Raw genomic sequence first — 23,089 nt, forward strand, 5'->3', positions numbered from 1 at the left:
TTTTATTCAGGATCGCATGTAAATGATTTACCCTCCATACTTGAAAATATATGGACACCGATGGATCAATGTCGCCCTATGAACAAGTCAGGATATGCATGTGTCTTATTAAGATTAGACTAATGTACTTGTTACTTCGCTTGGAAGATTCATATTCATTATCATTTAAATTTTAATCAAGTTCGCAGTTAATTAGAAAGTTCAGGCCAACAACAAAAACAAAAACAAAAAAGTATACATAGCTTATTAACATTTGTCTCTGAATTACTTTGGTTTAAGAGTCTTTCGAAATTTATCATTTATACGAAGATAGCTAAGTTGAGACTCACATTAGTAATAACCTAAAAAAAGTATGAAAACACATTGCAGTTAATTTTTATTTAGTCCGTAAATGGCATGATTGCCACCAGTTATATATATTCCTACTCATTCACAATTAGCTGAAAAGATTTACGAGTTCTTGGATGAAAAAATTTCAAATTTATTTTGATCAAAACGGGCACTAGAAACTCGTGTATACAACAAATTTGATAGAACGTAACGTATTGCGGACAATTTATATATCTCGTCATATACAAAATTACGGATTTGTTTATCTTCCCTTTGTGTTGTAGATTTTGAATTATTCCTGTGTTAAATTCTTTGCAAGTCTCAGCTTTGGCTATATATAACATACACAAAAATCCTTTTTTCTACTTAATGCTCTTTAAGTGTTTGTTTTACTGCGATGTATAAATCAAGAAAAAAAAAGAAGGAAAAGTGTCTAATTTGAAGGAGATTAGAATAAAATAAAGCATATCAGGGGCTTAAACGTGTTCTTGTGGGAAAATTGAGACGCCAAAGCATAATCTTGGAACAGTCTTGTGCCGGAAGTCCCTTCAACTTTGTATCGTCCTCCAAAACTACTTGCTTCACATATTTTATCGAATCCTATGCAACATTAAACAAACCAAAAAACAATTACCTAATATGAAATATTTATAGGGAGACAAATTGGATTATCTTTCTCGTTACCAAAAATAATTGAGGGTTTATTAGGAAAAATGTACTTTCTTGATTTTGATTGGCCGAAAGGGTAGTTTGTGTTTATGGACGGGAGAAAGAAAGACGTAACTACCCTTATGTTAAATGGACATTCTGCTAAAGACAGACAATCTATGTTTATGTGTTTAATAAGCCTATTTACTCTAATGATTAACGGAATCAATTTGGTGAGAATAATTTAGCAACAAACACTTAAATGACCAGGAGGTTGTGCTTAACTATACCAACCCGTTCTACATTTAAATTATCTTCAAGCTCTATTATTTTCACATTCACCAAGCAAATTTAATAGAAACAAAATTTGTATAGATAATACAAACTTTGAAGCTGAAGTTACCTGTTTGGTGCCTTCAACAGAAGAAGGACGACCCCATCTCTCAGGGTCCCAAAGTATGGAACTATTGAAAGCGAAACTTGATATATGAATCGGAGGCTTTGTCTCTGTCTCATTATTAATTTTCCTCAAATGCCACCCCAATACTTGTGAAGATTCACAAACCGGCCCCTCTACTATCACTCGTTTCCTATTAGCCGATAGCAATGCCATTGGCCAAGTACCGAATACCCTGCACAAGAAGAAAACATTTATAAAAAAAAAACTTTATAACTTGATGGTTAAAGAAAATGTTGTTTTATTTACGTACTCGATATCTCTGATCTTGTCGAAAAAATCAAGATCATATATGTTGTTTAGTCCCGCGAAATGAACTATCCCGCTTAATTTGTGATGTTCAATGTGTCTTAACGCCAGATTCCTTTGATGATCAAGCTCTGATTCCAAGCTTGTGAAATCCTCCTTGAAGACTATACGTCTATACATGATACCGGTCTTTCTTAACATTGTAGATGAAGATTTTTCTTCAGCATCTGAGTGTTTCTCCACGACTATCCACAGTAATGGAGGCGGAACTAGCCTCAATGTATTGGCCATTCTCCTAAGAAGAACGTTTTTGTAGCGATCTTTCGTTATTATTGGAGTAACAACAATCACTAGTCCTCTTGGTGTCACTTTAACTTGGTTCTCATCTTCTGTCTCGGAGAGAGATCTGGTTTCTGCTTCGGCTTCTCGCCACTCTGCGGGAGCTGGGGCTTGGCCTTGGGAATTGGTCAAGGTTCTATTGAGGAGGGAATGAGATGTGTAGGTAGAGTTTTCAAAAGGTTGAGCAGAAATCTGAGATTTTGTAGAAGTATAGGGGGTGGTTTCGGAATTAGAGAAAAATGAGGCCTTACCAGCAGGAGCAAAGCCAGTGAAGAAACCCATTACAAAACAAAGAGAAAATTGGATCACAGCTTTCTTCCATACTTGAGCTTTCTTCTTTGATCTCTCTAGAGATCCCATAACCTTCTGTTTAAGGAAGAAGGTTGCTTGAGTGAGTTCTTTTTTTATTTTTGGGAAAAACAATGTGTGAAGTTAGTGATATATAAGAACTTGATGAGAATTTTGTAGTTATTGTTTGTAATTTTGGTGTGTGATTGAAACCGGTGAGCTAAGGTAAGATTATTTTGATGGTTGATGATTGCTTGCGTTGGTGGTCTTTTGCAACAACCAGTTGTTGGGATTGGAACACATTAACTAAAACATATTTGGGTAATTAAAGAATCATTGCTAATAACAAATATATAAAAATAATCGTTGCTTACTAATGAATCTTAATGCCACCATAGATTCATTTTGGCGGTGGATGTATGAAGCAGTAAGCCAGATTGGAACAGTAAAATATATTTCATGATTTATTATTTTGCCGCGGTAGTTTATCTACTACCTTGTAAAAATACCTATTTTCTTAACTCTTGAGATTACCTAATGTGAAGAATAGTCTTGAAAAGGAAAAGTGTTTAAAAAAATTAATAAGAAATTATGCAACGTTATATCATTTAACTTTTTTGGTCTCAAAAGTAAAAATATAAATCGATGTTTAGATATAGTATAGATAGATTAATTGAGCTATTAATATTAATGGATAGAAACTCTAAATAAATTTACGGAATCTCCACTAATTAAACACTTGAAAATTAGTACGCTTTCCTATCGAAAAGGAGGTTTTGTAAGGATCTTAGTATAAAATTAGTACGCAACCCCAATGGGAGACTGCGGTTGCGGAAGTTTGCGGAAGCGGGCGGTTGCGGCTTTAAGCGTTATCAAGCGTTTTGAACGATTGGTTTAGCGTTTGAAAATAGGAGCGTTTGCGGGAGTTTTATGACTGGTAAACCAGCGGGTGCGATAACAGTTAAATAAAAGAATGACCAAAATAAATAAAAAATATTACAAAAAAAAAAACACCAATATATTATTATGATAATATTAGAAAAATTTGAACATGCTTAATAATTAAAACCATAAATAAAGTACTAAATAATTATACAAAAATAAAGAAATTTTGTAACAAGATAGTACTTTCTGCATCTGGTTTAACATAAAAATTTGCATTAAGTAATGGGAAAAACTTTAAATAACGTTGAATTCAATAAAAAAGAAAGTGAGTTTCTATTCGAGAAAACAAATCGAAACATATATTCAATCAAAAAGCAAAGCAATACGTAATGAAAATAAAAAAAACGATGCCATGAAAAATATTCAAGTTACACATGAGGTGATGAAAGAATAAAAGGATATATGATACTTACATTTGGTTATTGATTTTCATCAGTTTGGGTGGAAGACATTGAGAGAATAGAGTTTTAGAATATTATTAGGGTTTCTGATGAGAACGTGATACAAAGATGAAAGATATATATAGGATTAATATATATTATAATAATTATAAGTAAATGTTTGACTTTTTTTTTTTTTTTCTTTTTTAATCCAACCGCTACCGCCCGCAACCGCAAACGCTTGCGGGAAAGAGCTTTTGAAATTCAGCGATTTCGAGCGGTTCGAAGCGGGACGGAGCAGTTTCTATGATTGGTTCCAACCGCTAACAACCGCAACCGACCGCTAGCAACCGCTAGGAGGGTGCTAGCGGGAGAACCAATCAAGCCCTTAGTATAAAATTAGTACGCAACCCCAATGGGAGACTCTTCATAGATTTTTTAGTATAAAAATATTGAAAAAAATAGAAAAGTAGGTGAGAAAAATAAAAAACTCTAGACATAATTTCTTATTTAAGGATTTTCAGAATCTCATAAGAGACATTTGAAGGTACTTGTCTTTCTATGAGTGGTTTATCTTATTTTCAAAACTAAAATTTAATTCAATAATTTATTTCTATAAAAATATTAATATTTTAGTTTTTAAAAACTCAAATTAGATCTATTACCATTGGGGTTGCTCTTAGAACATCTCTATTGGAGAGATGTTTCACAGTTTCTCATAATTAAAATAATGAAAGAAATAGAAAAAGGAGTGAGAGAGAGAAACTCTGAGATACCTTGACAATTTTATTTTGCCAGATGTATTAATTATTTAATTCTATTAGTCTAATTTAATTAATTATTTTATACTTATTTAAATAATAAAATCATAACTAAAATAATATATTTTATTCATCAGATACACTTTTTTAGAACTTTACAGATGAGAATGCTCTTAAAATCAAGAATAAAGTTACTATTCTTAAACTTAGATCTGATTGTTATTCTTCAAAGCTGGATCCATTTCGATTCGATTGCTTGGAGCCTTGGACTAGAGATATATATAGAAAAAAAGATACTTAGCTACACGAAGTATGCTACAATACATGGCCACACATCCGAAGTTTAAAAATGTATCCCTAACTACACAAACTATATGTATCGCATGCCCACATATACGAACTATATGTAGTCATGTCGCCAACATCACGAACATTTTTTTCCGGTACACTTTTCGCCGGAATCCGGCATTGACCAGTTTGACCGGCGTTGACCAAAATAAATATTCAAAAAAAAAAAAAAATTAGTTTTTAGAAATTTTTTGTAAAATTATTTAATTTTTATTTACAATATTATAAAAATTTTATAATTAAAAATTTATTTATAATATTATGTTATTATGATTTATTTAAATTTTTGTAAATTTTTTTTGTAAATTTATTTAAAATTTTTTTGTGAAAATTATGTTATTGAATCATTTATAATAATATATAATTAAAAATATATATACAATATTCAATATAAAAATATTTTGTATATATATTCAATGCATTGATTTTTATAATTAGTTAGTTTCAATAATTTCAAAACTAAACTAAAAATAAAATAAAACCCAATTAGGTGACATAATTATAAAAATCAATGCATTGAATATAGGTATATACACAATATTTTTATATTGAATATTGAATATATATTTTTAATTATAGATTATTATAAATGATTCAATAACATAATTTTCAAAAAAAGTTTTAAATAAAATTACAAAAAAATTTTACAAAAAATTAAATAAATCATAATAACATAATATTATAAATAAATTTTTAATTATAAAACTTTTATATAATATTGTAAATAAAAATTAAATAATTTTACAAAAAATTTCTAAAAACTATTATTATTTTTTTTTTGAATATTTATTTTGGTCAACGCCGGTCAAACTGGTCAATGCCGGATTCCGGCGAAAAGTGTACCGGAAAAAAATGTTCGTGATGTTGGCGACATGACTACATATAGTTCGTATATGTGGGCATGCGATACATATAGTTTGTGTAGTTAGGGATACATTTTTAAACTTCGGATGTGTCGCCATATATTGTCGCATACTTCGTGTAGCTAGGTATTTTTTTCCAATATATATATGTTTCTAAATCCTTTGGAACAACAATTTGTGGGCAGTCAAATGGAGCTCTAGCTTTCTGTGGGTTTTTAGAAAATTATTTAAAGCTTTGAGACTAAAGTTTTCAACCTACTTTGGTTTAAACCTGGCAATGGATCACATTGCTCGATGCTATATGATTCACGGTCATATTTTGGCTTTCTTGATTGGTGATCAAGGTCTCTAACGAAACTTCATTTGTATTTCAAACATCTCATATAGCTAGTCTACTTACTTTAACCTAGAGCTATAGGCTTTTCTTAAATGTAGTTTGCTTGTTTGATTTTTATTTTATCAAACATGTGTCTCTCCGCAATAGGCTTTCGCTCCAACTCAAAATCAATTGTCAATGAATGTACGTATTAGCGCATGTAATTCATATTATGAAATTATTGCTAGCAAAAGCTTTTCGATGTAATGAAACAACAACTAAAAAATTGGGGAAAAAAAATCAACATATTATAGATAACTGAGTAAATAGGCTGTAAGCAGACAACGAAGACATCCATAAGGAGATTTAAGCTTGATTTTGTCGATAGTCTTCTAGTTTCTAATAATTACCAAGATACTTAAAGAAGCACTAGTTAGACCAAAACCATTTACAGCCAATAATTTGTTGTTTCAAAAAAAAAAAAAAAAAAAACAGAACTGAATGAGATATCAACATGTGAATATGTGATATGCAAATTAGTTGGTCCCAAAGTTATTGCCGTATCAGATACGAAGGCGAAACTCAGATTTTAGCAGAAGCAATCTAGATTCATGACTACATGTACTCTTTGTTTTGCGTGTCCAAGTTTTGTATGGTTTCATCGTTAAATCTGAAGAAAGCTAGCTATACTATTATGTTTTAGTAAAATATACATACAAATCTCAAGTTTCTTCGCATTTTTATCAATCTTATATGCTGTGCATTGTGCAATGTTCTATACAATGACCATGTATATTGTATAAAATTCTTGATGTTATAACTACTTCAATGTATTAATTCTTTTATTAACTTCGAAGACTTTTAGATCATGTTGATATAAACTTTATAGCTTCAAATAAAAAGTAAGATGTCCCAAAAAGTGAATCTACCGGTACGAGATCTCAACAAACAACTAGAGAGCATACAGACAAAAAGTACAAAATATTAAATTTTTCTTGTAAAAAGGATTAGTTAGCTAAGTAGAGCCACCGATTTCCTCTTATAGAAAAGATCACAGCCGTCTATTTTTCTGAACCCAACGTGTGAACATAACAAAAACATTAAAAATATAAAACCGCAGTGTTCGATCTAAATCATATAGAGAGGGACCAGAGGGACCAGAGGAACCAAAAAAAGAGTGGGAGTTTCAGTACCAAAAAATCCTTAAACAAAAAGAGATGAGGTTTTCTTCATCAAGACCCGTTTCGAGTCCGGGTCGAACCGAAAACCCGCCTCTACTCATGCGGTTCTTGCGGACCAAAAGCAGAAGCAGAACCCGTTCTCGTTCAAGAAGACCTATCTTCTTCCGTCGGAAAAACGCTGCGGCTGCGGCGGAGACACAACAAGAACCAACTTCACCTAAAGTAACTTGCATGGGTCAAGTAAGGATAAACCGATCAAAGAAACCCAAACCCGGAAGTGCTCGAGTCTCCGGAGGTGCAACGGAAAGCCGTCGCCGGAGTCGTCGGTGCGGGTGGGTGTGGGTCAAGAACGCTTTTTCCTGTCAGTCTTTCACCGGAAAAATCAAACCGACATGTTTTAGCCCTGTGTGGCGTAAATGGAAATCATTTTCTCATGCTAGTTTCTCGAGAAAATCAGAGAAGAGATCAAGCTCGTCTAGAAGTGAACCTATCTTTGGCCGCTCCACAGTGGAGCCAGAGGAACCAGAAGAGACTCGAAAAGAAGAAAACCAAGAAGAAGAAGAAGAAGAAGAAGAAGAAGCAAGTTCATGTAAATCTTTCACAGCTACACCACCGAGAAACGCTTTTTTACTAACTCGATGCAGATCTGCACCGTATAGATCTCCTTCATTAGCTAATAGTTTCTTTGAAGATCAAGAAGAGCTGAAGGAAGCTCCTTTCCGACGACACGCTTCGTCGGAAAATGTATCAGTTTCGGAAGAACCGAAGACGAGCGTTACAGAAACAACAGCAGCGGCGAGTGAAGAACCAAAACGGAGCGTTTTGGGATCACCACGACAGTGTCTGGTACTCACGCGCTGTAACTCGGAGCCAGCGAGAATCGGAGAGAAACTCGTCCCCGATATGGGTTATCGACAGAACCCAAGGTTGGGATTTACGTGATGGGTTTACATTTTCTTTTAAAAAAATTTGTTTGTATTTTTTCGAGAAATTTACATTGAAACGAATTCTATATTCTTTGTTGAGTTTACTTCGGGAAGTTTCTCTGAAATTTAGAGCTTTAAAACCTTTCTTTATCGTAGAGAATCTTGTGGTTCCCTGACCTGTAATGTTTTTCAATTGTCCTATCTATGACATTGTAACTAAACAAACAATTTTGTTCGTACACTTACACGCTCAAAATAAAATAAAAAAAAGTCTTTGATATAGTTTAATTTCTTTGTTATGCTAACGTATTTGTGTTTTTAGAATCCTAGATCTCTAAAGCAGATATATTTTCCCAATATACAAAAAAATGGTTTACCCATAAATTAATGAGTTATCAAAACTACAAAATATTGTGCAATCACAAAAATGTTACTCTTAATTTGATTGGATCGTTATTTTTACCGTTTTCAACCAATTCGGTATTGCTTACCACTTTATTTACCCACTATAATACTCGTACCAGTTTGTATTCAAAGTTTCAAACCCTTTATTTTTATGATCCCATTTATTAGCTCACAATAATAAATCCTCATGGGCCTTTAGGCCCAGATCTTAATGAGCTCAATATTTCCTAATTAATTAATTGTTAAGTAAATGAGGACGAAGGTGTCTTTGACTATTTTAACGCGTACGGGTCGGGTCAATAAATTGGTTAAAGTCTCTCTCTTTCTTCTTCTCTACCTCTTCTTCTACATTCTTCCTTTAGATCAAAGAGAGAGAGAGAGATCGTCTTGTCCAGATTGATCTTGCGTTAATTTCTAAACACAATATGGCGGCAGAAGATAGCCGTGAAGCTCAACGAGGCGACGAACATGAGGAATCGAGTCCTCTCTTGCAGGGGAAAGAGAACGACGGCAAGATCTGCTCGAAAGGAGATGCCAAGGCGGCGTCGCTTGTGCCTCCTCCTGCGGCGGAGGAATACGGTTGGACGGCGGATGGATTGCCTGTGAGCCAGGGGAGCGTGATTGGCGAGCCGATCAGGAGAAACCAGTGGAATTCGGGTCTCTTTACCTGTTTAGGCCGCAATGATGAATTTTGCAGCAGCGATCTCGAAGTTTGTGAGTATTTCGTTGAATTTGTATAAATTTGTTTTGAAATTTGGGTTCTCTTTGAATGGGTTTGTTGATTTATCCGAAATTGATCCGATAAACTTGGTTGGGTTGTTAAAAATTGAATCTTTGGATCTTATTAAGTTCAGAGATACATTGGGTTAAAGATGAGATATGATTCGGATTTAGAAATGTTTGTTATGTGTTTGATGAGATGATGGCTTATTCTGTGTAGGTCTTCTTGGAAGTGTGGCTCCATGTGTGTTATATGGAACTAATGCAGAGAGACTTGGGTCTGCTCCGGGAACATTTTCAAACCATTGCTTGACGTATTTGGGATTGTACTTTGTTGGTAATTCTTTGTTTGGCTGGAACTGCCTTGCTCCATGGTTCTCTTATTCTAGCCGTTCTGCTATTCGCCGAAAGTTTAACCTTGAGGTAATGATTTATGTTTCTGAGTTTGGGAGAAAAAAGTTACCCTCTAAGGAGAGATTGATCAACACTTGTCTTTATCTCTCTTTTTGATTGCTTGGATGCTGATAAGTGGGTACTTAACCCCAAGAGATTGTAGTTTGGTTCCACCCTACTCGCTAGTGTTTAGGACCCATTGAAGGGCATGCCTGGTCTCGTAGGCCATCAAGTGGCTGTCCATTACGATAAATGTCTCCCCATTTTTCATTCCATAGTTTGCATCAAGGACAAATTCCATTTCCTGAACCTATTTTTCATTTTCTTTTGGGTTAAACCAGGGAAGCTTTGAGGCTATGAACAGATCGTGTGGTTGCTGCGGTAGCTGCATAGAGGACGAGATGCAAAGGGAACACTTGGAGACAACTTGTGACTTTGTGACACATGTCCTTTGCCATACATGTGCCCTTTGCCAAGAAGGACGTGAGCTCCGCAGGAAGGTTCTTCACCCGGGTTTCAATGCTCAGTCCACCGTGGTCGTGATGCCACCTAGAGAGCAAACCATGGGTCGTAAATGAAGCTTGCTTTGAGTCGAGTGGTCTAAGTAGCACTTGTGTTATTGTATACACGTTGGTGAAACAAGTGTCGTGTGTGGAACTTGAACCTTTATATTGTCTTTTGCTTAACTTTTTTTTGGAATAAAACCTTCTATGGATGTAATTTGTCTTGTGTGTTACTTATTTCTCGAAAACAAACATGTATATCTTTGTTGTTACCCACTTGTTTTGATATGATCTGAAATGTTAAATTGTTTCACAATTCGTAAGGTCTAGCATTGATCGGCATAACGAAAACCTGAATGGTTAACATAACATAGTTTCGAGCAAAAACTTTGGATCGAGAAAGCCGAAAAATATATGGACAAATAAAGTTAAAGTGAACATGATAGACTCTACAACTGCAACCAAATATGTGAAGCGAAAACAAAAGTTGAAGAGATTCAAATTTTGAGGTCTAACCAAAACAGAACAAGGGTGTCCTTTCTACTCTCCATACAAAAGTCTCCTTGACATTGTCATTACAAGAAAAAAGAAAACTGGTACCGACACAGTTGAAGAAGTGAGGGAAAGAAGCTGAAATCTATTCGCCGGGCACGGGGACTCCCTGCTTCAGCTTCTCACGCTTGAGCTTCTTTTTGGAAAGAGGCTTCTTCTTCTTTGGGGGTAGATTCTTCTGAGCATACATGTACAACACGTAATTGGCTATCAAGAATGTCACAAGCAGGCCTCCAACAACAAGCAACACTATCAACCCCGGGTTCAATCCTTTAGCTTCAACAGCCGCCTGTAAATTCACAATAATGTGTGCAAAAATTCATACCAAAGTGAAATTTTTGATACCAAAATTGTGATTCCAAGGGCAAAGCTTTTATTTTCTTGAGCAATTAACAATGTCATCTTTCTACGAAATTCAGGGAAACCAAACCAGCAATTGATACACATTAGCATGTACAAATGTGAAATCTATCACAGCGAATTGGGCACTGTTTTTTTTTTCTGAATTCCCAAGCAAATCTTAACACTTTTGACACTAATTCTTGAATACAATCGAAATCCTCTGTAAATTCCAGATCATGTTCAAAATAAACAATGCATGCGAGAGGATCATCAAGATCAAGACAACACAACAAAGCAACAGTGAAACTGATAATCTTCTTCAGTAAAATTTGATCTAACAGATCCAACGATAATAAACCGAGATTTGGACCTTAAAAACCAATTATGGATCAAGGAAGAGAGGAGCGTGATTGGTAAGGTAAACACAGCTCGATTTCATCGAAAACTACAAATGCGGAGACGTACCTTTCCGGCGGAACCTTCACTGCTCATGGATAAGATCCGGAAATCTGAGAGATCCGATGCCGGCAAAGAAACGAGTCGGAGATTCTATAAGAAGCTGAGTGAGATCTGTGTTTCCGACGAGAGATTCAGACAAAAGACAAAAAAAAGACATGTACATGGACAAGTAAATAAATTATTAATTCATTTGCATCCCAAGTAAATAGAGAATCCCAATAAATAACATTTACTTTATATATTACAATCAGGGACTCAATTGACTTCAAAATTTCTTTACCACATACAGTTTAAAAGGAAATTTTTTATCTTCACATACCACATGGTGATTGAATTACATAAAACTCAAATCTGCTATAACGTACATATATATTCCACAAATTTAACAGAGGATCAGGTGGGAGTGTGGTGAAAGGCAATCAGCTTGAAGTTTCTCATTAGTTAAGGCTAAGGGATTAGTGGAGGTGTTGGCAGTAATTATTAGATATATACAGTATACCACATTACCGGTTTCCTTTATCCGGTTATGTTAGATTAATTATACGGTTTAGTCTCATTATGATTTGTATATAATCTCACTTTGTACAACATTCTTTAATTAATGAGAAAGCCTTTATTTAGTTTGTCTTTCTAATATGGTATCAGAGCAATTCCGCGTAACAAACTTTTTTCGGTGAACGTAACAAACTCTCCGGTGGCTTTTTCCGATCGATTTCTTCATCGATTGTTCTCATTCTTCTTCTCTTCTCTCTTCTCTCTTGGTTTCTTAGCTTCGTCTTTTTTCTAATGGCGAAGAAAGGTGTCAAAACCAGAAATCGAGCTTCTTCTCCGGATCCAGACACTCCGATTGCTTCCCGATCAGCTCCTTCTCCACATCGCGATGAAATTCGAGCTATTCCGGTCAATCAGCAAAGTTCTGGAACTTACATGGCTCGTGATTCAGCTGTGAAGATTTCTTCAGGATCTGAATCCTTCGACAGCTCTCACAGTTCATTCTATCTTCATGCTTCGGATCATCTAGGTTTAACTCTCGTTACTCATAAACTAGATGGATCCAATTACAACAGTTGGTGTGTTGCGATGACTATAGCTTTGGAATCTAAGAACAAGTGGAGTTTTATAGACGGATCTCTCCCTAGACCTGATGAATCTGAATCGATTTACAAACTCTGGAATCGTTGCAACAGTATGGTTAAATCTTGGCTTCTTAATGTGGTTAACCAAGAAATCTATGACAGTATTCTCTACTTCAACGATGCTGCGGAAATCTGGACTGATTTGTTGAAGCGTTTTCACATCAGTAATTTACCTCGCAAGTATCAATTGGAACAGGATATTCTCACATTACGTCAAGGTTCAATGGATTTATCCACCTATTATACCAAGATGAAGACTCTGTGGCAACGCTTAGCAAGTACTAAATCTCAGAAAATCTGCAAATGCAACTGTGGAAAAGTTGAAGAGTTACTGGAAGATGCAGAAACAAGCCGTATCATACAATTTCTCATGGGTTTGAATGACTCTTATGCCAACATTCGAGGTCAAATCATCAACAAGAAGAATAGACCAAGTTTGAGTGAGATATACAACATGTTGGATCAAGATCAGAGTCAGAGAACTGTGGGATCTTCTACAAAAGGCTATGTTGCACCTTCTGCATTTCAAGTTGCAGTTAATGATTCTTCTATGGTCACAGATGGAAGTATTAATGCCATGAATCATCAACAGAGACCTCGACATGTATGCACTTATTGTGGAGCTGTAGGACACCTTAAGGATCGCTGTTATAAATTTAATGGCTATCCACCAGGCTGGACAGGAAAGAAGAAATTCACTCCACCTAATGCTTCTGCTCCTGCTTCTGGTTCTACACCTACTACTGTTTTACAGAAGTTGAATCCATCTACAACTCCTAGTGCAAACATGACTTCTCTACATGGCATTACTAATTCAAATCTCAAAGGTTCAGAGAATTTGGGGGAGAACCTTACAACAGATCAAATCCAAGAGATCATTTCCTACTTTAGTTCAAAGATTCACACCTCTAGTATCACACCTACACTTGCAGTTTCTCAAGCTTCTACTTCAACTTCCGTACCAAGTATTTCACAGATATCTGGTACATTTCTGACACTTTATCCAAATACTTATTATGACATGCTTACTTCAAAAAACTCTGAAACTGATATCTCTCCAAGTTCATGGGTAATAGATTCTGGGGCTACTCATCATGTGTCTAATTCTAGGACTATGTTTCTAGTTTTCCAGGATCTAGTTAATACCTATGTGAATTTGCCAAATGGAACTACTGTGAGTATTGTCGGAATAGGATCTATTCAATTGTCTGAAAACATTCTTTTGCATGATGTTTTGTTTATTCCTATTTTCCGATTTAATCTCTTGAGTGTTAGCATGTTAACTAAGCATTTGAATTCTATAGTCAGTTTTACTGCAACTTCCTGTTTCATTCAGGATCTTACTCGGGAATTGATGCTTGGAAAGGGTAGTCAAGTCTCAAATCTTTATATTCTGGAGTCTAGTCAACAACATTCTACTTTTGAAGTTTCAGGTAGTCTTATTCCTACTTGTTCTGCTGTTTCAGTAGATTCTCATATATGGCATACTCGTTTAGGGCATCCATCTCAATCTAGAATTGATGTGCTCACTGATGTACTGTCTTTAACAAAACCTATAAATAAGAATAAGATTCATCATTGCTCAGTTTGTCCTTTAGCAAAACAAAAACATTTACCTTTTAATGCAAATCAAAACATATGTTCTTCTTCATTTGATCTTTTGCATATAGACACATGGGGTCCTTTTTCAAAAGAAACTCATGATGGATATAAATACTTTTTAACTATAGTGGATGATCATAGTAGAGCAACTTGGATATATCTTTTAAAAGCAAAGTCTGATGTCTTGTTTGTTTTTCCTGATTTCTTGAAAATGATTGAAACTCAATATGCTACTAAAGTAAAATCTGTTAGATCCGACAATGCTCCTGAACTAAAATTCATAGATCTTTATCTAGAAAAGGGCATAGTTGCTTACCATTCCTGTCCAGAAACTCCTCAACAGAATTCTGTAGTAGAAAGGAAACACCAACACATCTTAAATGTTGCTAGAGCCTTAATGTTTCAATCTCAGGTTCCTTTAGAGTATTGGGGGGGATTGTATACTTACATCAGTATTTCTTATTAATAGATTACCTACCCCAGTCTTATCCAATGCTACTCCTTATGAGATTCTCACTAGTCAAAAGCCTGATTACAGCCAACTTAGAGCTTTTGGTTGCTTATGTTATGTGTCCACCTCTCCTAAGCAAAGGCATAAGTTTCAACCTAGAGCCAAAGCATGTGTCTTCTTAGGGTATCCATCAGGTTTCAACAGTTACAAGGTATTGGACTTGGAGAGCAATGTCATTTCTATTTCCAGGCATGTTATTTTTCATGAGGAAATTTTCCCGTTTCTATCTTCTACATTGACAGAAGATACACGGACCTTCTTTCCTCATATTTCTTCCCCTGCACACCCCGATGAATCTTTGCCTTCTGCACATTCATCTTCTGATGCACCTCCACATTCTGATGTGTCATCTTCTGAGAATCCTTTGCCTTTGGCACTAGATTCTCGCAGACCTACCAAACTCCCAGCACATTTGCAGGACTACTATATGAATAATACTTCTTTCACTACTCCTTATCCTATATCTAACTTTCTCTCTTATAATAAACTAAGCGTTTCTTTCTGCTCTTTCATTCAAAATATTACTCTTACTACTGAACCCCGTACTTATTCTGAGGCTAAGAAAATGCAAGAGTGGTGTGATGCCATTGGTGCGGAGCTTGGGGCTATGGAAAGAACTGGTACTTGGTTGATTTGTCCATTACCATCAGGTAAGAAGGCTATTGGTTGCAAATATGTCTTCAAAATCAAACATAATTCTGATGGTACTGTGGAGAGATACAAAGCTAGATTGGTAGCTAAAGGATATACACAGGAGGCAGGACTTGATTTCAAAGACACTTTTTCCCCAGTTGCGAAGCTTACCACTGTGAAGATCTTGTTAGGTATTGCTGCAAAACTTAACTGGTTTCTTACTCAGTTAGATGTGTCAAATGCATTTTTAAATGGGGATTTAGATGAGGAGATCTACATGGAGTTGCCTCCTGGTTATGAAGTTCCTGCAAGTTTGCAAACTGAAGATAAGATGGTCTGTCATTTACAGAAATCCATTTATGGCCTAAAGCAGGCGTCTAGGCAATGGTTTCTGAAATTTTCATCCACTGTTATTGCTTTGGGTTTTCAGACAACACACAGTGATCACACTCTTTTTACCAGATTCATTGATGGTGTTTTCATTGTCATTCTGGTGTACGTTGATGATATAATCATTGCAAGCAATAGTGGAGATGTTGTTCCTATACTGGTATCTCAGCTTGAAGCTGCTTTTCAACTCAGAAATATTGGTGAACCACAATATTTTCTTGGCCTGGAGATTGCTAGATCTTCTGCAGGAATCTCTATTTGTCAAAGGAAATATGTGTTAGAATTACTTTCAGATACATGATTTCTTGGAAGCAAGCCGTCTTCAATACCAATGGAGCCTAATCATTCTCTACACAAAGAAGATACTCCATTGCTACCTGATGCAGAAATTTATAGGAGACTCATTGGAAAATTGTTATACCTTTGCACTACCAGACCTGATATAACCTTTGCAGTAGGTAAACTTTGCCAATTCGCCTCTGCTCCTAGACAAGTTCACTTGTTGGCTGCTCACAAAGTTCTCAGATATCTGAAAGGCACTATTGGGAAGGGTTTGTTTTATTCAACAGATCCTGATTTAACTCTTAAAGGTTTCACTGATTCTGATTGGAACACTGATCCTGATTCAAGAAGATCAGTTTCTGGTTATTGCATTTTTATTGGTGATGCTCTTGTTTCTTGGAAGTCTAAAAAGCAACGGGTCTGTTCTCAAAGCTCTGCAGAAGCAGAATACAGGGCCATGTCTTATGGTACTAAGGAACTCGTTTGGATAGCCAAGATTATGAAGGATTTACTTATTCCTTCTCCTATTACTGCTTTGCTTTATTGTGACAACACAACAGCTCTTCACATCGCAAAGAATGCAGTCTTCCATGAGCGCACCAAACATGTGGAAAATGACTGTCACTTAGTCAGAGAAAAGGTGCAATCTGGTTTCTTGAAGACGATGCACGTTCACACTGAACATCAACTGGCAGATCCTCTTACTAAACCTCTGTACCCTACTCAGTTCTCCTATTTGATATCCAAGATGGGCTCCTAAACCTTTATGAGGCTCCATCTTGAGGAGGGCTATTAGATATATACAGTATACCACATTACCGGTTTCCTTTATCCGGTTATGTTAGATTAATTATACGGTTTAGTCTCATTATGATTTGTATATAATCTCACTTTGTACAACATTCATTAATTAATGAGAAAGCCTTTATTTAGTTTGTCTTTCTAATAGTAATCTCATGATTTCATTTGAAATAATGTATTGGGACTTTTGGTTAGGTTTTTATGATTTTAGAGCATATATGTGTGACTATACGTTCTATAGATTATACAGGTAAGTTTATTACACTAATCGTATGGTAATAGTTGCATCAGATCCATGGTAATAATTTAACTAAACTAGTAATTACTTTGACTCCGTGAGTTTAGTTTGCATGTGATTTAACTTCTCTTTATCCTAGAGGTCAAGATCTATCTCGTTGTATACATGAATTTGAACATCTGAAATCAAATAGTAAACATGAATTTATAATAGAGGTCAAGATCTATCTCTTTGTAATCATAAACGCTAATATTTGCCACTTTCTTATACAAATAATCAGGTCTAATAATTGGACACTAGACGAGACTGGCCAAATTATTCGTCGATAATTAATATATTTTTTTATTAAAATCCTTTATAATAATGTAAATGATTGTAAAAAGAGTCAATGTAGACACATGGAGAAGTACCCAACTCGTTTGGCATCTCACAACTAAACAAAACACGATCAATCGGTCATGATTTGGCTTGGAGTCAACAAGTACTTGATAAACATAAACTAAAAATAGCTTGACAGTAGTGTAGACCAAAAAAAGTGATATTTTTTGTATTTATGATAGTTTGATGATCTAGTTTTAGAATGAATTATAAACTAATCGTTGTACATTATGTTTGGTACTACTAGAACTAAAATTAGAATAAGTCCGGATCGGTAGTTGTTTCAATCACTCACGAACATATACCCACAAATAGCAAAATATAAGAGTCCCATCGAAACCTTGGGGGGTGATCCAAACATAACTCAAGCCACAACGGTTTTGGTATTTCTTCTTATTGAATCCAAAACATATACATACATACATTCATAGTTTCATACGTATATGATTATTATCTTGACAACATAATAATTTATAACCAATATTAGTTCACATAACGGCAATCCTTCCTGATCTCCCCTTGGTCTCCAGTGAGTGGGTTGGTCTCGGACAAGAGCCTGACGCCACGTGAGAACTGCTCCTGGAAGTAACCATTGTCCGTAGCCATCTTGGCCACAAACGGTGCGGTCCTTGGATCGGTGGCTAGCTCATCATCAATGACAAGAAGCCCCTTATGTGCCATGATATTCTTGTAATACATGTTGTCCACAACCATCGGAGTCTCACGATCGTTGCGGGAGTACAAGACGGCGTTCGGGTCCGGTGTTGGACTTGGGCAACGTTTTTTTAAGTAAAGGGCGTAACTTGGGTCGAGGGTCGGGTCAATCGTTGGGTATAGCCGGTGCACTAGGTTAACGCAGTGGACCCTACCCACTGAGTGAGCACCTACAGTAGTATATATTGACTGATCAATTACAAATATCATTCTTATTAAGAAAATAGAATTTATTTCTCTAAGAAAATTTCTATGTTATAGTTTTTATACTTCCGTCTCTATCTCCGAACCGAATCAATACCAAACCCAATAACTAAATAAAAGATGGTATACCTAAGAGAGCGACAGTGGCTTCGACATCAATACCAATGGAGTTAAAGGTGGATATAACAGAGGAAAGAGAGTCATTGTGGTTAGGGATTAGAGTCTCAACATCTCCCAAGTAGCTCCCTCTGCTATCTCTCCTTCCTGTCTTTATCATCTCAATCTTTGGACCTTTCAACTAATAATTTCACCAAATATTAATTACCACAAATACAAAAAAATTCCCAACTAAAATGCATGTAAATATTTGCCTAAACGCACCATGACAATACCGTCTCTAGCAGAGAGAGCGACAATATCAGCGCAAGAAACTGTTGAAGGACACTCTTTCTCGAGTGCGTCTTTGATAATCTTAACGTACTTAAAGTTTCTCATACCGAAACTCCTCTTCGATTTCTGCTCAGATTCCACACCTCTCGCTGTCTCTAGAAGCAGCGACGCATCACACGACTACACAATAAGAAAACACACACATGAACGTTAATACTACATATAGTTTTGTCGTATTAATTTTGGTGAATTTATAGAACTATCAAAGAGATTTAATTACCTTGACGACACAGTCATGGAAGAGATTACGGAGCCAAGATACGGCTGTGTTGCCGTGTTTGTAGTAAAGCGTCTCCACTTGTTGTCTTATAATCTCTTCCGCTTTTGGACAACTCTCTCTGTAATAGTTCATCTCCAATTCCCCATTTCCTACAATGTTTATAGAATATTTACTTTATTTAGATGTGTGTTTACTAGCGAATACTAACATTTTAAAAAAATGTTGATATTTAACGGTGGAAATTGTATTAGTGAAAGAAATTCATTACTAGTCTATAGGTAAATGATAATTGGAAGCATGGTGACACATGGCATAACATGATTGCATCAGTGAAGAATGTATTTACCGATATGGAAGATGGAGAATAACTGTAATAACAGACAAAAGAAGCCGAAGAGACAAAAGTGCTTCGCATTGGCCATTGCTCTCTCTCTTCTCTCTTATCTTTTTCTACTTAATTAAATTATTGGTGTGTCTCTCTATGTATTCCAATGTAGGGTTATATAGAGTTTGAGAACCTCTCTAATCGTGTAATATATACTAATTAAGTATCTTTATTTCTTAGTAATAGTGGTTGCTGTCGCTATTAATTATTCATTTTTGCAATAATCGGGGGATTTTTTAATTATTCTAAACTCATATTAATACTCAAATTTATAACCACTAGCTAGCTATCTGAACTCAATAGTTGTTAAACTCATATTCAGTGAGACTCGATTTCAAAATTTATTCGATAATATTAGTAGAACTAGAAATTCACCCGCGGTGTACCGCGGGGCTATTTTTTTATGAAATATATTATTTTAATATTTATGCTTTTGTAAATATTATAGGATATAGATTGAGTTGCTTTGAAATTTATTAAGATTGTCGCAGTTAAATATATTTGGAATATTTTTAATAAAAAGTATTATAGTTTGTTGAATGTATAAGAATGTTATTCGTTATTATGTCTAAATATGTGTATATTGTTAGTTAAGTTTTATTTTATATCTATTAGATTTTAAATTATTTTTTTTGTCATCCGAAATTAATTAAAATTCAAAAGAGCCATTTCTGAGGAATGTTGTTTACATATGTGATATGTTGCGGTTCTGTACGAACTTTTCGTGCCAGATTATCCGCTTTTACATTAGCGCTACGAGAAATTAAAGATAAAGAAAAAGTAGAGAATTCTTCCTTGTCACTCTGAAATTATTTATATTACTAAAAACATATCTTAATTTACTATGAATATCCAACACCAAAAATTGCATATTTATTGTATTTTATAACGGGTTCCACAGATCACAACATCTCATAATTTAGAGATCTCGAAACTTTGCTAAGCGTTGCAAAAAATTTTATGGGCCCAAATATTTAGAGATCCCATACGAATAAAATCCAACCAATGTAAGAAGCCCATATTAGTAATAAAGCCCATTTGGCCGAGGAGACTAAACGATGGAGATCGTCACTGGTTTGGCACGGATAATCGCGGCGACAACAACAACAATGGCTTTCTCTCCTAATCCTCTCTCTCTAAGCGTCCTCGATCCTGCTTTCGAATCTTGGCTCCGAGATTCCAGCTACCTCGAGCTCCTCGATCACCGCACCTCTGCTGCAGCCGCCACCGCTTCCTCCTCCGCCTCCGTTTCATCCTCAGCTGCCGCAACTTCTGCGGCGTCTGACGATGAACATCCATTACCGGTGGTTTCTTCGCTTCTCTTTTGTCTCGACGCGTCACTGTCTCTTCTCTTCTTACAATTAACCCTTTCTCCAAGCTCTCCGATGATTTTTCCGGAGATACGCCACCGTGGACCACCGGTTTCTTTGGCAATTGTGACTCTTATTCGTTTCCAACGTCTTCTCAGCAAGCGAGAATTAGAGTTCATGAGTAAATCAAACGATTCGCTAGGAATTACACTACGTTATTCATCGTCTTCTTCGCTTGTGCACTGTGAGGACCCATTACTCTTAATTGGATAAAGGCTAAAGCTTTAGACATTGTTTGATACAGTTAAAAAGTATGAATCTTGAAATTGGGTTGGAATTGAAGTGTTGAATTTTGGTGTTTGTAGATATCAAATGCATTGGTGAGATTGTTAGCAAGCTTAGCCCTTTGGGTGCTATTCAAATAGTGCAGTGCCAGATGGAAATTTGATCGTCACCCTTCCATGAGGAAATTCTCGATGCAGTCTCCAACAGCTTTATTAATTTCTTGAATGTCCAGGTTTGACTCTGAGATAGCTTGATACCCAAAAGTTCTTGTCTTTTGTTTACAGTTTGAACAGCAACATCTTTAGAGACCTTGAGGAAACATGTCTGATTCCAATCCACTGGGTTCTTCACTACCAAGCGTCCTTCTTTTTTCGGAGAGGTAAGGACTTCCCAAGCTAATCTTGTTCTTCATGTAGGATTTTTATCTATATTTGAACATCAAACTCGTAAATTGTCTGTGAATAAGAGATTGGTATTGAAACAGATTTCTCTGTTGAATCTGAAACACAGTAGCTTCTTTTTTGGATTTGGTGATTTTAGTTGCTGTGAATGAGAGGTATTTATAGTGGTTTAAGAAGATAATAGGGATATGTGTGAGTGAGTAGAGAAAATCTTGTTGAGCAAGTATACAATCTTTAAGAAAATATCACAATTATGGAATAATGTAAAGGAATTAGAATTTAGGTAAGGAATATGCCAATTATCAATCGTCATTGTTACTCTCCTTATCACGAAAAATCTTACCATAAAAGATTGATCTATCCATAAGGGAAACAAAAGGCTTAAGTGAAGATTCGAGGAAGATTTGAGGAAGATATGCGGTAACAAAGTGACCCCATATAGGTTTAATGCGAGATTTTGGTAACTGAATAATTAATGCCGTTTAAAATTTTTGTTTTTGGCAAAGATCCGATTGCCACAATTTCGGGTCAATTGGGAGCAAAAAACCCACCCAACCAATGGCATTCTTTGTAAATACTTCCCAACCCCAGGATTTATTTGCTAAAAGGCATCCAAAAATGTATATATAGATAGTAGCACTAGTTAATTAATTTGGCTTTTTCACTTTTGTTCCATTATATATCAAACCGATTCAAGTATATATCTATTTCCTCTTTTATATTTTCTTCATATATTAATTAGCAATCTATTAACAATTTCCTGATCCACCATAAATGATATGTGTACAATTTGAAAAAGTTCTTAAAATAAAAGAATTATAGATTAAAAAAAAAACTAATTGCCTGCAATGATTATGAATAATACTACACGTCAACGTCTACATAACCAACTCTCTTAACTTCACCACAATGCTAATCTCTTATACTACTATTTTTGGCCTATTATCTTAAATACGAATATAATTTTAAATACGAATATAATTAAGTTAATATACTTTTAAAAATAATCTTATAATACTTTGCTGCTTCCTTCTGGTAAAGTTTTTGCGACCGCAATATATAACAGGTTCTACCAGACTTACTTCCGTTTAAGATATCGTTGCCAATTTGGAATCATAAGCTCACTTCAGAAACTTTATGTCTTTCAGTACTGTTAGAGTTGTTAAATTTTAACAAAAATTGAACAAAAGAATTAGCCCACTCATAAAAATATTTATATGCATGGCAAAAAAATTCTTGAATAAAAACCTTAAAGTTTTAAGATTATGTTTCAAAGTTTATTTCAGATAAAGTTCAAGACTCTCTCTGTACGGCTTTTTTTTTTAATACAGTATATTTAGCAATAATTTAAATATTCTGTTGGGAATTGGGGCTGGGGATCCGATCTTTGATAGAAATGTTAACTAGAGGTCTGAAAGATCCTTTACGTAGCTGTTTAACGATCATTCTTTCGTCAATTTGGTTATGCATTTTAAAATTATCGTAAAGTTTTAGTTAGTTTGGAAAGCAAAAAGGTTACATTTTTGTATGTTAGCAAAAAAGATAATCTTCTTAAGAAGAAAAATCCAAAGAAGAATTAAGATTCCTTGGTGTATATATATATATATGAATAATTGAAAGCCATTAAGTTTGACCTTTTAGGCATTTCCGTAATCGCATGCGCATATTCGCATTGGCAAAAACCACTCACTACTAATAAAATCAATCCCACTTTCTTAATTATGGCGGCTGTAAATACATGTAC

The 23,089-nt window shown here is 35.2% G+C and overlaps 5 protein-coding genes and 1 long non-coding RNA gene across 6 annotated transcripts; 3 read left to right on the top strand and 3 right to left on the bottom strand.

The window, feature by feature from the left end:
• Positions 1-591: 591 nt before the first annotated feature.
• LOC9315718 (probable beta-1,4-xylosyltransferase IRX9) lies at positions 592-2,508 on the bottom strand. Its single transcript, XM_002881443.2, has 4 exons — positions 1,689-2,508; positions 1,382-1,610; positions 797-930; positions 592-708 (listed from the first exon to the last, which is right to left on the bottom strand). The coding sequence occupies exons 1-3, from the start codon at positions 2,381-2,383 to the stop codon at positions 799-801; spliced, it is 1,056 nt and encodes a 351-aa protein (XP_002881489.1). The 5' UTR covers positions 2,384-2,508; the 3' UTR covers positions 592-708; positions 797-798.
• A 3,693-nt stretch (positions 2,509-6,201) lies between these two features.
• LOC9317556 (G patch domain-containing protein 8) lies at positions 6,202-8,313 on the top strand. The gene has a single exon (XM_021027954.1). The coding sequence runs from the start codon at positions 7,142-7,144 to the stop codon at positions 8,045-8,047; it is 906 nt and encodes a 301-aa protein (XP_020883613.1). The 5' UTR covers positions 6,202-7,141; the 3' UTR covers positions 8,048-8,313.
• A 397-nt stretch (positions 8,314-8,710) lies between these two features.
• LOC9315719 (cell number regulator 8) lies at positions 8,711-10,324 on the top strand. Its single transcript, XM_002879606.2, has 3 exons — positions 8,711-9,150; positions 9,377-9,579; positions 9,891-10,324. The coding sequence occupies exons 1-3, from the start codon at positions 8,862-8,864 to the stop codon at positions 10,125-10,127; spliced, it is 729 nt and encodes a 242-aa protein (XP_002879652.1). The 5' UTR covers positions 8,711-8,861; the 3' UTR covers positions 10,128-10,324.
• A 120-nt stretch (positions 10,325-10,444) lies between these two features.
• LOC9315720 (DNA-binding protein S1FA2) lies at positions 10,445-11,599 on the bottom strand. The gene is made up of 2 exons (XM_002881444.2): positions 11,412-11,599; positions 10,445-10,893 (listed from the first exon to the last, which is right to left on the bottom strand). The coding sequence occupies exons 1-2, from the start codon at positions 11,436-11,438 to the stop codon at positions 10,690-10,692; spliced, it is 231 nt and encodes a 76-aa protein (XP_002881490.1). The 5' UTR covers positions 11,439-11,599; the 3' UTR covers positions 10,445-10,689.
• Positions 11,600-17,736: 6,137 nt separating this feature from the next.
• LOC9317557 (peroxidase 21) lies at positions 17,737-19,530 on the bottom strand. Its single transcript, XM_002881445.2, has 5 exons — positions 19,311-19,530; positions 18,965-19,113; positions 18,676-18,864; positions 18,424-18,592; positions 17,737-18,260 (listed from the first exon to the last, which is right to left on the bottom strand). The coding sequence occupies exons 1-5, from the start codon at positions 19,384-19,386 to the stop codon at positions 17,860-17,862; spliced, it is 984 nt and encodes a 327-aa protein (XP_002881491.1). The 5' UTR covers positions 19,387-19,530; the 3' UTR covers positions 17,737-17,859.
• Positions 19,531-20,582: 1,052 nt separating this feature from the next.
• On the top strand, positions 20,583-21,494 carry LOC9317558. The gene is made up of 2 exons (XR_002332740.1): positions 20,583-20,903; positions 21,025-21,494. It is a non-coding gene; the product is annotated as an uncharacterized LOC9317558 (long non-coding RNA).
• Positions 21,495-23,089: the final 1,595 nt, after the last annotated feature.

Source organism: Arabidopsis lyrata (assembly GCF_000004255.2).
Source record: "Arabidopsis lyrata subsp. lyrata unplaced genomic scaffold ARALYscaffold_4, whole genome shotgun sequence".
Classification (NCBI taxonomy): Eukaryota; Viridiplantae; Streptophyta; class Magnoliopsida; order Brassicales; family Brassicaceae; genus Arabidopsis; species Arabidopsis lyrata.